At 36.2% G+C, this 19,189-nt stretch overlaps 1 protein-coding gene across 1 annotated transcript in view; it reads right to left on the minus strand.

Moving 5' to 3' along the window:
- The window catches only part of LOC134652015 (low-density lipoprotein receptor-related protein 2), a 421,270-nt gene that overhangs the window by 68,900 nt on the left and 333,181 nt on the right, over window positions 1–19,189 (minus strand). The window contains exon 3 of the mRNA XM_063507168.1: window positions 11,954–12,073. Coding sequence (XP_063363238.1) covers window positions 11,954–12,073 — 120 coding nt within the window. The remainder of the gene's footprint in view (window positions 1–11,953; window positions 12,074–19,189) is intronic.

Consider the following 19,189-nt stretch of genomic DNA (forward strand, 5'->3'; position numbering starts at 1 on the left):
TGAAACCTGCGTCGAATTTTCGGAAATAAAGGTAACAAAATAAATTGGCGATAAACAAAGGACGCTTAAAACGAGGAGTTTGGTAAATTGACGCCGATATTATTATTATTATTTATTTAATTAATAAAGTACAGTGATATTCTTAACTATAATCATAGCCCCGCAAAACTCAACAATGAGTTTGACTGTGGGGTCATCAGTCTCTGGTTAATATGTAACTTAATGTAACTTAAAGTAGGTAAATTAATTACTACAATGTGTCATGGTAATGTTTTTTTAACATAGATTTAAATTTGGACTTCTTGTTTTCGCGTCTTATAGCTTCAGGCAAACTATTGAGTAAGTATGGAATTCTTTTTCTAAGTGTTCTATCCCCGTAGTAGTTATTAATTCTAGGAACGGATAGTTTGCCTGTAGTCACAGCCTTTGTGATGTATGTATGATTAACTGGTGTTAAGGAATCCGCTGAGTTAGACTCTTGGTAGCTATGGTTATTGATCGCGAGTAAGTATTTATGTTTTAAACTAACTGGTAAAATATTGCAAATTTTAAATAGTAGTCTGTAGTTACCTTTACATTTGAGTTTAATTTTATGGTTGACAAGTAATTTTAAAAATCTGATCTGCATAGTCTCTAGTTTATCGATATTGGTCTTAGTTGTGAGCCCATAGCTGTCAAGAGCATAACTCAATATTGAATCTACAAGTGACATGTATAGACATCTAAGTGTGCTAATAGGAACTTTGAATTTTAAGTGATAGAACTTACCTAATAAGACTCTAAGTTTTTCATAAATAAAATTAACATGATACGACCAGGATAGGTGCTCGTCTACTTTGATTCCAAGGTAAGTAATACATTCTACTTGTTGAATAGGTTCACAGTTACAGTTATAGTTGTTAAGGTGAAAGCAATGGAAAGTATGGGCATATAGTTTGGAAGGGATATTCTTAATTGGTAAGTACGGTGAATGAATTAGCAAGAACTTGGTTTTATTGGAGTTGAGAACTATTCCATTGTCGTGAGACCACTTAATGACCGAGTTAATGTCTTGCTGAACTAGACGGAAAGTGTCCTCAAGGTCAGTGCCCGCGCGCAAGGCGCATAGGTCGTCTGCGAACATGTGCGCTGAGCAATGCTGCAGCACACCGCACAAGCTGTTAACGTGCATCAAGTAGCAGACAGGACCACAGCCCGAACCTTGAGGCACCCCACACTCCACGGCGCACTCACGACTATAGGAGTTCCCGACCCTGACCTTGTAGGAGCGCGAGGCGAGATAGTCGCGGAACCATGTGTTCAGCGGCTCGCTCACTCCGCACTCGTGCATGGCCTTCAATAAGGTGTTCGATTCTAAAGTATCGAACGCCTTTTTGAAATCAAAGAATACGGCTAATACAATTTTTTTATCATTTAGGTAGTTATTAATTTCATCTGTGAAATTTGACAATAAAGTTGAGGTACTTTTTCCTCTTTGAAAACCGTGTTGACTGGGAGTTAAAACATCATTTTTACTAAGATAGGTACTAAGCTGGTCGGTTATACATTTTTCCATAATTTTATCAATACTGGATAATATTGCAATGGGTCTATAATTAGAAAAAGATTTACGATCTCCTTTTTTGTAAATTGGACGAATTATAGCTTCTTTTAGCTTACTAGGGAATTTATGATGTTTGACAGATAAATTAATCAATCTGGCAAGAATAGGACTTATTTTGTCTGCGACGAGTTTTATGTCAGACATGCGTATCAGATCGCTGCCCGGAGATTTGTTTGCGTTCATGTTTTTGACAGCTTTTCTAACTTGGTGACTTTTCACGGGCTGCCATCTCATGCACACGTCTGACTTTTTAGCATAATTATCCCTATCAATCCAGGTATCATTACACATATGTTTAATCTCTTTGATCTCGTCCGTATAAGTAGAGGCGAACTTATTACATATATATTTGTCATCTCCCATATCTTGCATGTTAGAGTGTATTATATCATCTAAATTTTTACTATTTTTTCCCAACAATATATTTATCCTTTCCAGGATAGGAACAGTCCTATCTCTATCGCAATTCTGTCTGCCTATGACCACGATACCGGCGGTACATGACACTGTTCGACTGAACAGCAATAATTATAATTATGCGCACGCTGTAGAAATAGGAACAGACGGGTCACTGTACATCATTCTTCGTGTTTAGCATTCTTACTTTAGATGTAAGGCTTTATTTCAACTTAAACTTCCCAATACCATAGAGAAAAAAATACATAGATTGCTCACTCCATACATCAGTTTTGATACCAAAAGACTATTAATTTCAGTGTCTACATCTAGCATCGAGTAGCGGAACTATCAGTACTGCTATTTGACAATAGATGTAGCACCGAACGGAAAGTCTTATGCTCAACAACCGGTCGGTGCTTACATCTATTGTCAAGTAGCAGTACTGATAGTTCCGCTACTCGATGCTAGATGCTAATAGTCTTTTTGGTATCAAAACTGATGTATGGAGTGAGCACTCTTGTCTTACTATATTTCTCTATGCCAATACGTTGCATGATTTCCACTGACATTCTGATCATGTATAGCAAGAAAAACTTAAACTTTATTGCACAAAATACATACAACAATGTACAAATGGCGGACTTAATGCCAAATGGCAGCAGTTTTATGCAGTTAGAGTTAGACCAAGATCTGAAACGATTTTGATACTTAGCACACGCAGTGCAAGTGTTATTTATGCGTCATAATTTCATACAAGCTTGACGTTTGAAATAACACTTGCACTGCGTGTGCTATCAAAATCGTTGCAGACTTTTCTTGGTCTTAGTAAATTTTGCACAATCGGTTGCGACGTTCAAGGAGAGGTTAAAGAAGCTATGGCTATCTGATCTGACTGATTAAAATTTGTCAATATTTCTATTGTATAGTTGCTGTATATCTTTCTAATTCATTCAAATTTTTTGTGTATTTTCCCCATTCCTTTTTGTGTAATATATGTATGTTTATCCTATAAATGTTGTATGTATTTATATCCTTTATCTTCTGGTACCTTGTTGTACATTTTGCTGCATTTGTCACCCTCTTTTCACTTTCTCCTCTCATTTACTCAAAGGTTAACTGGAAGAAATCCCTCAAAGGGATAAGTTCGCCTTTGTACTTCTTAATAATTGTATGTAATTTTTAATATGTCTTTTTGTACAATAAAGAGTTTACTACTACTACTACTACTTTTTCTATTCATGTAATAAATTCAGCGCATGCTGTCGTTAAAAGCTAGTTTTCATCCACAACAGTCAGAAAAGTCAGATAAAGCCGTCTCCCAATAAACTGCAGCGCGTGGGCCCGTCCATCCATCACGCCATTGTTGCTGCTGAGAAATGGCGCGGCAATTTTTCGGCGCGGACGTGAGCACGAAATAAATAACAGAAGATACACGTTTGTAAGACTTTTGAGGTCATAGTCATAAATTATTATAAAGGTGACGTTCGAACGTCAACTGTAGCTGCATTACCTATTTTTTAACAGTTTTGAATTATTCACGGTTAGTTTCACTCACAGACAAGACATCCTCCAGACTGAGCATAGTAGCGCTACCCCCTCTGCCACAAATATACGGTAGTTTTACTCAATTTTCGAGTCAAAGTGTCTTTGTGTGACGTCCGTGTCTTTGAACGGACCAATCACGGCACGGGACTCGCTCACCTCGTCCCCCGAACCCCAGTATTTTGGCAGCATCGGTTTCATGAAATAATTGCTCTAAACCACGGGGTTCCTAACTCCTCCTCTAGACGGCTAGAGGATTCCTAGTCTATGGTTTCACTAGACTTATATCGACCGGGATATATATGAACCAAATGAATGTTATTAAATATTTATAATTCAAAATCATCATTTAACAGTAAATTCTACCAGCAAATATAAGGAAACAACTCAAAACTTGCATTTAATTACTTTGCCTCACATGTAAATAAAATGCAACTTTGCTATTAGTTTTTGAACAATCAAGAGAGCCTTTACCAGTTGGTGTAGTGAAAATTAATTGACGATAATATTACCTGCATATTATACAAATCTAAAAAATATCTAAGTAAGTATACCATATATCATATTTAGTTTAGCCGAGATTAAATAATAGCAATAGCACTATTAGCTTGAAATCTTAGCTGATTTTGATAAATATGGTACATCGCTTAGCTCTAGTAGCTACTTTTTTTCAAGATTTACACATTAAAGATTTTATTTATCTGCCCTTTAATCTGTAAACCTTCTGAAATACTTATATACTCTATGAGAAGGAAATTTATTACCATTATTGTATTGTCATCAGATTTATAGACTGGCATGGTTTTATATTACACTTGTTTTATTTACCGTAACGTTATTGTCATTCTGTGATATACGAGTATGTTAAAATGGTGTTTAATTTACACACTCAACCACTGGGTAGGTACTTACTTACTGCCGTATTCGAACTTCAAGATATTCACAAGAAACGACACGTACTAGATCCGTTCTAGATACGTTATAGTTTAGATTTCAACTAGTTCTCTTTTGCAGCGCAATTCGGGCAACCAATGTCACTTTTACGATAGATCGTGTTAGATATCTATTAGATGTGAATTAGATCTCTAAGTAATATCTTGTGGAAATCGTTCAAGAGTATCTCCAGAATCGCGGAAATGTCAAATTTGACAGGTTAGATCTTAAACATATCGTTATCGTATCTTGGCGATGTCTAAAAGATATCTAATAGATGTCTATTACAAAATCCGATTCGGGCCCATAGTCTAACGTCTTTCAACGTACACTATGTACACTTTCTAGTTTCTACCCCGAAAATTGGAACGTACATTTTTTAAATGTTATATTATAGGCCCATTAAAATATATTTTATCCAACCCTTAAGTCGACGCTCGGATGCAGACTGCACCAGCTTTACGGCAGCAGTATTGCAGCGCGACAATACTGCCGACTGCATTACTGATGCAAATGTCAGTGGGTTTGCGGCAGCGATGCAGTTTATCTTTATACTTTATCCTTTTTGAAGTCGGGTTCCTTTTTTTTGTAAAACGTTCTAAGGTAGGTACCTAAATAAGTCCTTGTCAACACGTGTACGCTACGTGTATGTGTACGTTACTGTAGACTAGTTGTCCAGTTCAGTTTTAGAGCCGTTCGGGGACATTTAATCGATGCACCACTTTTAAAGCTACGTTCCGAAAAACGTACAAGCTAACTTAACGTTTAATGACAACTCGTAAAATAGCGACGGTGTTTTATTTTGTTAGCGTGTAAAAAAACACACAGCCCCGATTCGAACAATGCTTATACGAAGTCACAGCAGTACGATACCGATCTGTCAGTGACAAAAGTGACGTTTTTGATTGAAGAAATTGCCATGCCAAATTGCAGTTTTCTACCACTAACGATCTCGGAGCAAAGCCTTGGACAGACGGACATAGGGAAACTATAAGGCTTCCTGGTTGACTACGGAACCCTAAAAAATAGCTACAACCAAATACAGAACCTCCTCTATGAAATTGAAGTCGGTTAAAACTCGAGTCAATACAATAATAGGGTGTATACCCTATACGTAGTATACGTATGTATACTGCATTAAAATAAATTATTTCACACCATGCACGAAATAATGCACCAGATAATTAATAAAAAAACATAGATAGCAGTTATTTTTAAACACAAGTTGTATTTAATAAATCGGATAGAAATATAAAAAGTAGGCGAGTTGACCGAGAGTCAAGACGTCACGATGTAATTAATGTTTCATATAAATTCCAATCCAATCGTTTTGACAGTTCTTAAAAAGAAACTGATAATAACCCTTCCGCTTTCGGCGAGTAACAACGGAGTCACGGATCGGTCACGTCCGACGTATCAGTAGAAGAACATCAATAAATGCAGTTGCAACAAAAGCCTGAAACCGAGTGCAGCCAATGGGAGACTGTAATTTTTCAACAATTGAATCGACGTTCGATTGTGTCGGACCCAATGAAGCTTGAGGCCGCATCTGACCAATTTGCTGGATTCGGTATATTGTGAACTTGGAGGATACAACTTGATTATATCCTCCAAGATTGTGAACAATGAACATATTTGTTACGTTATTTCGACACGACTATAGTTATTTGTACAACAATCAAAGTTTGATATTTCTTCGAGTGCTTATTTTGAGTCCCGTGCAAGCGAAAGATTATATACTCGTGTAGTTCACAAAACTTTTCACCTCAGCAGTGAGAACATATTAGAGAACCCGAAAAATGTATTCCTTCTTCATCACTTACCTATTAACTCATGTTTTCTTAAGATATACCAACAATTAAGTTTTCACCTCAGCAGCTCGAACAAGGGTACTTTGCTACTTAAAAACAGTAAGCAAAATCGCATTTTGCTCACTGTGTGAGACAAAATGAGCAAAATGAGACTTTGCTTACTCAGTGAGCAAAATGAGACTTTGCTCACTCAGTGAGCAAAATGCGATTTTGCTCACTGTTTTTAAGTAGCAAAGTACCCTTGTTCGAACTGCTGAGGTGAAAAATAAATATAATATTGTCTTCATTTACCGCGATAATCACACATAAATTAAAACTATACAAGCGGATTATATCGCGTATAATGAAATTAAAATACATCCCCACGTTTTGAACCTTTTACAGCGTTCGTGGTCAACGGGTGATTTATACTTAAATTTTAATCATATAATTCACTCATTCAGGGTTATTGAAAACTTCTCAATAGGAATTAAACACATAGTATCAATATATTTTTTCTCACTGCACCAATTCTAGGTATCTCTGTTTGGCCCTAAGGTTGACTGGTAGAGAATGCCATTTGGCATTAAGTCCGCCATTTGTACATTGTAGGTATATATTTTGTGCAATAAAGTTTAAATAAATAAATAGTAAAAGTCCCGACAAACCACTAAAAGGCACACAGGTATTAAATTCATTATTTGGTGCGTGCGAGACGCACTGCGAGTCTCAAGATCATATTATCATTACAAAACTTTAACAAATTATAGAATCAGAATACCACTCCTAGAATTATCACGGACTCAAATGTGACGTATCTATGAAAAGGGACCTTATTGTCGATGGCGCTTACGCCATTATTTACGATGCTCCGATATAAATACAATGCCGCGCGATGCTGTGCGGCGTAAGCGCCATCGACAATAAGGTCCCTTTTCATAGATAATGCCCCAAATACGTTTTGTCACGTAACATTATCTTCTAGCCACCCAGACATCAAAACTTGCCAAGACAAGTCCAATTTTAATACAATATTGACATGATAACAAGTGCATATTACTCCTCCCCCGAAAGTTCCTTTCAACTAAAATTAAAATGGAATAGGAGACCTTTGTATATGTCACCGTAAAATTTTAAACACTCGTCATATTATAATCTCGCTAGTTACATTATAAACTGACGGTAGGGAGATCTAACCTAACCTAACCTACGTTAGATTATAAACTAACGGGTTCACAATCTTACGGTGTCATATAGACCGGCTAGAGGTTATTATCAGACTGACATTAGGGTATTTGTCTGTATTTAAAATAAATAATTTTACACCATGCAAGAAATGAAGCACTGAAAGATTATTAGAAAAACGTAGACAGCAGTTATTTTTATTAGACACAATTTCTATTTTAAAACCCGTATAAAACTATAAAGAGTAGGTAATTTGATCATGACGTCACATGCTAGTGTTTCATATAAATCATTTTGACAGTTCGAAAAAAGAAACTGATTTGACTAGTAGTCAAATACCCTAGACTCTACTACTATTGTCTAGGGCCTAGACAATCGGCTTCGTTAAATTGACAGCCGATGACACAGCCGTTCTACGTACCGTGACGTTACGTTTGGTGACAAATCACCCGCGTCAAATAACGTTCGTGGCATTGAGACGGTTAAGGGTTGATAGATTGTTCAGACATGTCAGAATGTAGACAGACTAATGTACCTAGAGCGGCATTCGGACTCTGCAAATTGATCTGTGGTCCAGTTATCGTAACTATTAGGTACCTATACAGGGTGTTTCCTGTAACAGGAGCAATAAATTAAACTGTACGCAGTACTCCTCAAACTGACCAACATTTGTTCAGCAACTTTTGAAAATAACACATGTTTTGATTTTTATTACACTTTAAAGTTTATTCTAAGACGCATGCAAATTTTGTTATGTTTAAAGCGTGACAAGCAACGTCAAACACACTGATGTCAGCGTACATTGAAGGCAATATTTGTTTTGTATGAAAAAGAGGAAGTCTAAAGGATTCATAATTTTTAAAAATTGCTGAACAAATGTTGGTCAGTTTGAGGAGTACAGCCTTTAGTTTAATTTATTGGTCCTGTTACAGGAAGCACCCTGTATAACAAATTTTTAGGCGTAATTATAGTTTTCCTCGGGTAAGAACAAACAGAGAGCGCGATTCGGATTTAACAACTTGTTACGATCTTAATTTGATACGACCTTGAAGATCGGTCACGCTGATTGGTGCATGAGAAATGGAAGTGAAAATCCTGCGTGAGATACGCGCCAATCACCAAGACAATCATCTCATCTCATCTCATCTACTCAAAGGTTAACTGGAAGAGATCCCTCAAAGGGGTTCGCCTTTGTACTTCTTACTAATTTTATGTTATTTTTAATATATCTTTTGTACAATAAAGAGTTTACTACTACTCTATGTACAAACTTCCAGGTCGGTCGTATGTCGTACTAGCTGTTGCCAGCGACTTCGTCCGCGTGGATTTGTATGTTGGTGGTAATATATTCTACATGAGCATAGAGCATTAATGCGGCAAAATATAGTAGTCTTCTTCTTCTTCTTTAATTGCCATGCCCTAACGGATGTCGGCGACCACCTAAAGAAGATAGCAGTAGGGACTGTTAATAATTTGTTAATAATTATACAAAGCACGAGATTTGTCTGTCACAAACTACCTACTCATGAAGTTTCAAGGCCCTAACTGAAAAAAAAAATCTCGATAGAATCCCTCTTGCGTGGCCCTTAGAAGATTTTCAAGTCCACTATTTAAAAAAAAATCGCGCCCGATGCATACTCTCAACCCTTTTTCACCACCTTGAGGGATGAATTTTCAAAAACGCTGAAATTAGTTTTCTTCTCTTTTAATTAAATACCTTTATACGAAGTTTCAAGTTCCTAGCTTAAAATAAAATTTGAACCCCATACAAATTTTCAACCCCTTTTTAACTCTTTTATAGGATTATTTTTATAAAACGCTGAAATTACTTTTCTTGTATTCTAATAATATGCCTTTGTACAAAGATTCAAGCCCCGCACTCACAAAAATGTTTGTTCTCCATACAAAATCTCAACCTCTTTTTCACCACCTTGAGAGATTTAACCCCCAACCATGTTTTCTCATAAAATGCTATAGCAGTGTTAATGGAAACTTTAATACATACTATAGTAACTTTAGGAAGCAAACGTATTTATTTATGCATTTGGTTATTAGTTCCAAGCAAAGTTCGTTTACGTTTGCCAACATGCATAATATTCGTAAAGTTAGAGCCAAGTCCACAACTTCTGATGGTCAACCGCAGCACTGTGTTATTCTCGTAGTATTCATGTTCGTCTAGCGACTAGACCTAGACTCTGCATTGAGAAACTTACTTCAGTCATATAATTTCTTGGAAAATAAAGGAACATCCAGTAACATATTATTGAATGTACAGTCACACGTGCAATAATATGTTACAAAACGAAGGCCGCAAAAATATCTGACACTATCTTATTTGTAGAGCCATAAGAGCGTGTCACATATTTTAGCGGCTTTCGAAGAGTAACATATTATTGCAGGTGACTGATTCGAGATCAGAAAAATGATTTTTAAAATTTTTACTCGTCAGATTCCTTGGCTATATCACTAGCTATTTTATACTGAAATTATACTGCTATATTTCAGCGGAGACACTTTGGTATAGATGCGTACTTCCCTCCTAAGCTAAAAGGCCGTATTATCAAAGAAAACTATATGAAAATACCGCTTTTTAGCTTAGGAGGGCAGCGTAGTATCAAAAGTAGCGATACTAATAATTCCGCTACTCGATACTAGATGTCGACTACGAAAATAGGCGTTTTGGTACCAAAACTGATGTATGGAGTGAGCACTATGTTGACTATATTTCTCTATGGCACTAGCAACTAATGTTCGCCTTAGCACATTTGTAATGCATTCGTACTGCAACTGCCTTTAGCTTTGCAATCGAGTTCTAAACTGAGCTTTTAACAAGTTTGCTATTAGAGTAAGTAATTAAATGGAAAGCTCTGTGGTTTTGCAATGTAGGATTATAATAGTTCTACAATCATTTATATAGTTTCCGAGAGTTCTTCCCACTTTTAGGAAAACGTCCGCAACTTTCACATCAATATACAATTAATTCAATTTTAATCTAGCTCTGACATTGTATGTATCTTTAAATTACCTATCAAAGGATCAAATCTCCCGAGAATCCATTTTACCCAGTCTCCCCTAACGGTCGTGTTATATTACATTAATTTTTATTAATCTCATAAATAATATTCAAATGGAACTTTAATTGCAAATGGCGGGATGTGACTCGAATTAATAGCGTCACATTAACTAGCGGCCGCAATCCGGGAATTCCCGGGAATTCCCACTATTCCCGGGGATTTGCGGGAATAATTACGCGTTATTGCGTAATCGTCAACGCGTGATTCAATCAACGTGACATGGAAATTAGGGAATGGCATTACAATTTACAACTGCCAGTGTCATTCAATTGTCATTTAACTTAATTTAAGTAGGCGGAACGTTTTTGCTGTTTTGATGGTTGGTATTATATCATAGCCTTATAGGCGAGCTAAGCGCTACGAATGTAGCAGATAACATGTGTTTTCTGAAACGTTTCTGTTCTTTCTGTTCTAAAACGAAATACACGTAAAATTAGAACTGAAATAAAGATATTGTACTGTATTGTATTTTGACGACCGGTCTGGCCTAGTGGGTAGTGAACCTGCCTATGAGGCCGATGGTCCTGGGTTCGACTCCTGGTAAGGGCATTTATTTGTGTCATGTGACCACAGATATTTTGTTCCTGAGTCAGGGATGTTTTCTGAGTATGTTCCTATCTAAGTGTTTGTATATTATATATATCGTTGTCTGAGTACCCACAACACAGGCCCTCTTGAGCTTACCGTGGGACTTAGTCAATTTGTATAAGAATGTCCCTTATAGCATTTGTCTCTATAATATTTATAATTTACCTATTGTATTGTAAAACTGTCTTTCTTACGTTTCCTTCTACTAAAGCGGTCCATCAAAAGAAAACTTTAGAAGAAGTTTTGGTTTCGACACTACATAATAGGTACACTGGAAGTTATAGTGTATTTCGCTCGCACCAATATTATATAATATATTGGGTACACCTAAACGAAGCACTGTATTTAAGTGAATGAAAAACAGTTTCTCATTCTTTTATTCAAACAAGATCGTGCCACCGCGTTCTTGTCCTAAAAACACTGCACATTGCACAATCACTCCCACAATCGTTACACGAACTCAACAGGTCCCGGACACGTACAGGCATGGGACGATAAAACGGGACATTACCGGGACACGTGACTGCACCGTCCCAGGACATGGGACACGTGTTTCTAACGGAATCGGACTTGCAACTCTTGCAAGTTATTCTAGTTACTTTTATCGATTGAAGATCGTATCTTGTTTTTACCAGCGAAATCATAGGTACTCGTAATTGTTGAGGTCGTGAACTTTTAGGGTTCTACATCAAAAGAAAAAAACGGAACCTTTATAGGATCACTCGTGGGTCTGTCTGTCTGTATGTCTGTTCTTGGGATTAATGGTCAATCGAACCCCAGGCTCCCATGAGCCGTGGCAATATAGACAACGCGAGGAACGAGGATGATAGAATACTCACGGCACTGCTGGAACTCATCTTCGCCCTTCTCGCAGTCTTTCTGATAATTGCAGACCCTCGACCGCTCGATGCAGGTCCCCTCGGGACACTGGAACATGGTAGACGGACATATTGTGTCCCCTGCAACAAATAACCCAGCTTTAGAACGATGCTTACGCTTAAACTCTATAAGTTTTATACAACGAACACGTCTATAATATTTAAAGCGTTTTTAACATATTTAACCCACATTTATAGATGGGTCTATCGCTAAATTTATTTTATTACCTTTATTTACCGACGGTTCGACACAGGTTTTACTGGTCGTGTGGTCGCGGCTAACTGATAAATTTCGCGATAGACCCGTCTATAAATGTGAGTTAATAACGTGTCTCTACTCTCTGGTCTCTGGACATCGACCGAGATCCCGAATAGAGTACCTTCTAAGGAGTGTTAAAATATGGTAAAGTATTGCATTAAATGAAAGTGAAAAAATATATTTCAAAAGTTAAATCAATTCAAATAGATTATAGATCATCAATAAATAGGAGCACACTGTATCAGTCGTTGATGACGATAAGATTAAAGACACTAATGATACGATATACTCTTTAATTACCGTGTATCGACATACATACAGGCTGTTCCGAAATATTAAATCGTAAATCAGTTATTTCTCCTTTAATACTCTGGCCTTTGGAATGAGACTTTGTACATAGAGGTACAGTCAGCAGCAGAAGTTGCTAAGCGGGCCAGGTGTTCGAAATTATCTTGACGCGACTTTATTGTTTACGTTTAGAGAATAAGAGCGTGTCAAGGTAATTTTGAACACCACACCCGCTTAGCAACTTCTGCTGCTGACTGTACATGTCGGTGTAGTATAGTTACTTTCCGCAATAAAAAAAGGAATTAATCAATAATGTTTACTAAAAATATATTATACCTTATATTTATAGGTAAAATACAAAAAGCTGCCGAAATCCAGGAGGTACTGTGGGTTATACCTTGTTACAAAAGCAAATATTAATTCCAAATTCAATCCTTCAATGACGCTTGGCATAATTCCGGTTTTCATCGTGATTTTGATCGCTGACAAGTTGATAATTGAATAAACGAGAAACTCAATTGGCACTGAAAAGCAGTGATCTCACTTTTGATATCAATTTGAATGAGATCGCGTGAAAAATCTCTGCTTTCAAACTGCCTCTCAAACACAAAGTTCATAATGAATACAAAATGTAAACTACCATCCAAGACGTCAAATATCCATCAACTGACAGTTTTCGGCACGAGGGTGAAATGTAACTCATATCCCGGATATTGTCTTAGGAAGTTATTATATTGGGAAAGTATCGAGTGCTTGTAAAGTTGACGAAATATAAAGTGGGCCGATCTTGTTCAAACTTGTTCGAGAGATCAGCTCACTTTATATTTCGTCAACCAGAAGATGTATTGTTTAGTAATTAATTCAACGTAAGATGGACTTTGAGATTGTAAAGAAAGACAATAAAGTATATTGGGATTATTTCGTAAATGGGATAAATCCGGAATTTCTAAGATTTCCTACATTAACCGATACGCTATTAATATAAGTATAGATGCTACGTTGTATCTGACGAGTGCCGTTCGCTCCAGTCGCTAGCAGTACGTATGTGAGCTGATATATTAGAACCTAACTCATAAATTATTTTTACTTTACATAATTTTGATGAGAGTATAGAAAAGCAAGTGCTTATTATTAGATACGAATATTTCAACGAAAAACTACGGGAACAACATGTTAAAAATCTCAACGTTAAAAATCAGTATGGAAAATGAATAAGTTGATACTTAAAAATAACACGCTCTAACTACAATTGTATTAAATATGAAAATTAACTTTCTAAATACTAGTTTGATTAAGTATAAAATATTGAAACACAGTTATTTCTAATAAAGTTTAAATAAGCAAACAAGCTCAAACAGACTTAATTTGCTTATAGCATAATGTGCGAGGCGAGTATGAGAGCACGAACAAAATACCAAGTTGTAGATTTGACGTCAAAAACATGTATACAACTTTCGCCTTATTGTTTTGGAATAAGGTGCAAGGTTGTGAACTGACGTCGAATTTAATACGAGTTGTAGTTGTACATTTGACGTCAAAAATACGTATACAATTTTCGCCTTATTGCTTTGGAATAAGGTGGAAAACTGAGAAGATATATCTGACGTCGAATTTATACGTAAATCAAGTTGAACAACAAAGGTACACTGTAAGAAAGCTTTGAAAATTTTCGTTTAGTTAAGTTGTAAATTAACACATTAAAACTATTTTTTACAGATGGATTTGATTTTGTTTGATATCTTACAGATAATATTTTCTTCGCGTTGGTGAAAAATTTTGCGTTTAACTCGGGGGTAAAATACGTATTCCAAAAACGCGGGAAAACCAAAGAAATTTTTATGTTGGCACCATTGAAATATTGCAAATGCAATCCCATCTGTCGCGGGCACTGATTTAAATTTCGAACAAGGTGATTGATTTACACCCGGTTACCGATTTGAACGGCTATTACTTTTTTCTCGATTTCCGATAATTGTTTGTGGCCAGAATGGCCGCCATTTTGGTTTATAGTCTATGAGCGAAATTGAATTATGAAGTTTGACTTTAGTATGATTGGGTTTTGTAGGTGTTTCGTTTAATTAATAGGTCTATTAAATATTGTGGTTTTAGAAAGTTATAGAGGTGAATTAAGAGTTTTTTACTTCCATACTGATTACGAGTATAAGTCCACTCAACTAAAATTGTAAACCATCCTTTATTTATAAATTTACAACTGACAATTAGAAAAAAAGTTAGGAACATTGTGCGGACGTAGGCACGACGTAAACAGCCAATAAAATTTGATGCCCTCGTAAACACAGATGGCGTTTTTAATGTCCAGCGAATTAGTTGAAATGGCAGCTTTTACGCCAAATAGAAGTGACAAGACTTACTATGTATGTAGTTTCATTATAGCTGCTTAGTAAATTACTATTAGTTTTTTATTACTACATATTTATTGATTAGTAATTATTACTCGTATTGGTACTTTTCTCTCTCTAACAGCCATATTCGAACTTTAAGATACGTCAAATATTAGATATAAAAACGATATGGATCGGATATGTCAGTGTCGAACAAGTATTAAAAGTGACGTCTCTTCCTTTTGACACTTGTTTGACACTGACATATCCGATCCATATCGTTTCTATATGTATCTAATATTTGACGTATCTTAAAGTTCGAATATGGCTATAAGTCTACTTTTCAGACATTATTATGTTTCGAAAAAGAGCTTTTACCTTAAAAAAAGGTCTTATTAAGAAATTCTATGATAGCAACTATAGTGTGTCAAAGGACTGTCTCATTTCAAACATAGACAGAATCATACTATTTTTGTCTTATACTAGTATTAGCACCCAAAAGAAAAGAGTATCAGTCTTTTTTTTGTTCCTAGTTCGTGACATTTTGGTTTGACCAACCAAACGACTAATAAAAACGTAAGTTTCTAACCAATAATCGACACATTTGCAGTGTGGCCAACATAACGGAACTTGTAAATCCGCATGAACCTTCCAACGTCTATTTATACCCGCACTGGCTCTCTCACCTCGTTAGCTGTCCGGCCATCTTTTATTCAACAGAGCTATGAACGAATGAATGTGAACGAATGAAATGAACGGGCTCAGATTGACGACCAACGCACCAAATATAGTATTCACTTGTTCTAACCGTTACGCCGTTGAGTTAAAGTACACTTTAGTTTGAATTAACGGTAAGGGAATATGTAGGATTGTTTTATTTAGGAAAGAAAGATGCGTTGACCCTTCGGGTGTAAGCCGGGTTTTATGACAGTTTTGTTGCTGTCGTTTCTGTAAGTATGGGTGTTGGTAAAAATATTAGCTTAAATGACGAAAATATACAACACCCAAGACTAAAATCTGCATACGCTTTACTCAAGCTAACTAAAAACATTTTTACTATTGTAAAAGAAACAACACCCTTGAAGATGTATATCCATTTATTTTCTTGTCTTGTTCCAATTCACAATAATCTCGTCTTATAACAACCGTTCGCTAGCACGGCTCAACAACCAAAGAGACCCGTCCGCCAAGCGTTATGTAATAAAAATTCCTTTTTACATACTTAACAACAATATATTTCTTGATCACAATATTCCGTTACAGTTTAATCTCCAATCCTCACTTCACAATCGTCCTCCCGTCACCTCTGCCCGTAACCGAATGCCCGTTAACCGCCATGCCAGTCCTTTTATTCTTTTTTCAAACTACCTACTCTTTACAAAGGTCAACTATCAATAACGTTACTTTTAAACGTACTAAAATTGGTAATTTTAATGAATCTTACACTATGTCAAAAATAAATTAACATAGAACCTAAAAACCGAAAACCCAACTTTCTCCAACCCATCACAAAATTATGTCTATTATTTTCTAAGTTTTTTCTCCAGTAGGTATTAGAAAAAGCGTTGCAGAAAAGGGCATAGTCAGGTAGGTATAGGTATGTAGTAAAATTTTGAAAAAAATAGTACTAATCGTGTTTGTTGAGATTAATTCAATATTATACCTCTTAAAGTTACCAATATGAACATCATGCTTAATTCTAAGAAGTTAATTTTAATCCTTAGGAAAACTAGGTACCTAAGTAGGTTTTTTATACATAAAAAAATCAGGTCCCGTCCCCGCGATGTTTACGGTAAGGAATGTGTTTTTTTTTATAGTTCTCATGAACTATGTGACACTAGATGATGCTATAAATGATGATGATAGCAATGAAGGTGAAGATACGAAAGTTATAGTTATAATAGTACATTGGGCAGACCCTAATTTTGCAACAAGAGCCCATTGCAGGCAGCTTTAGTTTTAATAAGGCACATAATACCCGCTCGAGCGGTCGAGAGCTAAAATTACCGGAACTAAAGATGTAATTACTTGGCAACTGGATACCGGTAACCCGGCTGGGTGTGAGATTTCCTTTACTGCTAAGGATTGTAGTAGTAGTAATGTTTTACATAAAATGTGCAGGTCGTACAAAATATGAGATTTTCTCACAGTTTTGTAAATACTTAGATCTTGCTGACAGACACAAGCTAAACCACTAATGTCGGTTGTCGATAAGGTTGATTTCAAATTGAAGCTATATGGAAATAGCGCCTTATTCACAACCGACAATAAATGGTTTAGAATGGCACATATGTTTTCAATACTCCCGGATTTTAATAGTTTTTTTTTTCAAGTAGCCCCGAGTGAAACATTTAAAAAAATCGAGCTTCAATACAAACTTGAAAATGGAAAAAGTAGTCCATTCGGTGTGAAAATATTGTAACCGAGAATATTCTTCCTGCGATATCACGACAGTCCTTTGTTTTGCGAATACATTCACGAGTTTTTGTTTTACTTACCGGTAATTAAAATACGGTGATACGGTTACAAATAAATAAATAAATATTCGGTTAAATTTAATGAGGAAATGGTGGTGAATTTCAATGATTATTACTTATTTTATCGAGTACGTACGATACGAGCCGGGGTTTGAACCCGCGACCGGATTGAAAGTCGCACGCTCTTGCCCCTAGGCCACCAGTGCATAAAATGCCACAATTCAAACCCGAATATCAGTCCGGCTAGATTACGAGCCACTCACGCTTCAAAATTTAACTGATCCATTAATTCGAGCACAGGCCAGTTCAAAAGCACTAAGCCAAGTTTCAGTTAGGAACAGATGTTAGCACGAACCTGAAACAGCTAAGCCTGTGGCGATTGGTTGAATCTGGAATTCTGGACGTTTGTCCGGGGCATTCGATGTTTACATAAGATAAGATCTTAGATAAAAGATTTTTATTCGTGACGATCACAAAACATGTACGGACATGTACAGACAACAACGACAGCAAGAAAATAAAAAATCAATAAGTGTGCATCACGAAATGAACCCAATGTAACTCAGCATAATGCTAGCTATAAAGCCAGCGCTGGTCTTCCGTAGGGCCCATTCGGTGATGCCGCGACAGATAACACATAAAGCAACATATTTAATTATTTTCTGGACGTCTTGTGGCGTTATTGCGTTACATTTTTTTATATCACGTCGGTGGCAAACAAGCATACGGCTCGCCTGATAGTAAGCAGTCACCGTAGCCTAATATGGACGCTTGCAACTCCAGAGATGTTACATGCCCGTTGCCGATCCTAATGTTGCATAATATGTTAATTGACCCTGACAAAACACAGACATTACCCGCTTAATATGACGACGTTTAATACGATTTCCCGCGTATAATAACTACGTAGACTAGACTACGCAGTTGTAAGTTATGTTTAGTTATTAGTTTGTATTTTAGCCGTAAGTAATACTAACATTATTTTTAATTGCTTTGTTTTGTTTTGATTTTTGTTACTAACCAATGATATGGACGATATTATGTCTGAAATAAAAAAAAAGAATTTCAATTTGAATAATAATATTTTTCAATGATTGTTATTTGTAATAGTTATATGTACCTGTTTGGTATCTTAATGTTAAGTATCATGGCGCATTGGATCTATCTGTAAGGTCATGTAAACATTTTTCAAATAAATAAATAAAATGAAACCAGCCACGTAGTGGTAATTAATGGGAGCGTTTTCAGTTTTTCGCGCTTAGCGTCGAAAGGTAAATAATTTATAAATACTCATTTCCATTGTTTTCTAAATGTTCGAATATTATAGTTAAACCAATGAAGTTTGTGCATTACGTATTGTGTACCTAGAGAATTTAATGTAACACCCAACAGGATATACCTTTGTTTATTTTCCTGTTGGGTGCATATGTTGTAAGCAAAGCCCGAGATTTATTAATTTATTTTAAATATAGGAAACCAAAAAGCAGACGTATCGCCCGTCGCCCATGGACACAACATCAGAGGGGTTGCATGCAAGTGCTTTTTTTCTAAGGTACGTCATCCAAGTTGGCCAACCCTCCCAAAGGTCAAAATAATTTTCACGCCAAATAAAATTTTCTTCAACTTTTTCCTTAAAATCAGAACACGATACGATACAGAATATGCCCTTAAATTAAACGGATCCCTACTCCATTTTTTACACCTTGTTTCTTTTGTATGAATTTGCAATGCCATAGCTGCCCCGTTTAGGGTCCGTCTACGCAACTTTGCCCCGACTTGAACAGAACAAAGTGAGAGAGTGTCATAATATGTCATATTTTCAAAGAAGTTT

The sequence above is a fragment of the Cydia amplana genome, chromosome 11 (assembly GCF_948474715.1).
Source record: "Cydia amplana chromosome 11, ilCydAmpl1.1, whole genome shotgun sequence".
NCBI classification, from domain to species: Eukaryota; Metazoa; Arthropoda; class Insecta; order Lepidoptera; family Tortricidae; genus Cydia; species Cydia amplana.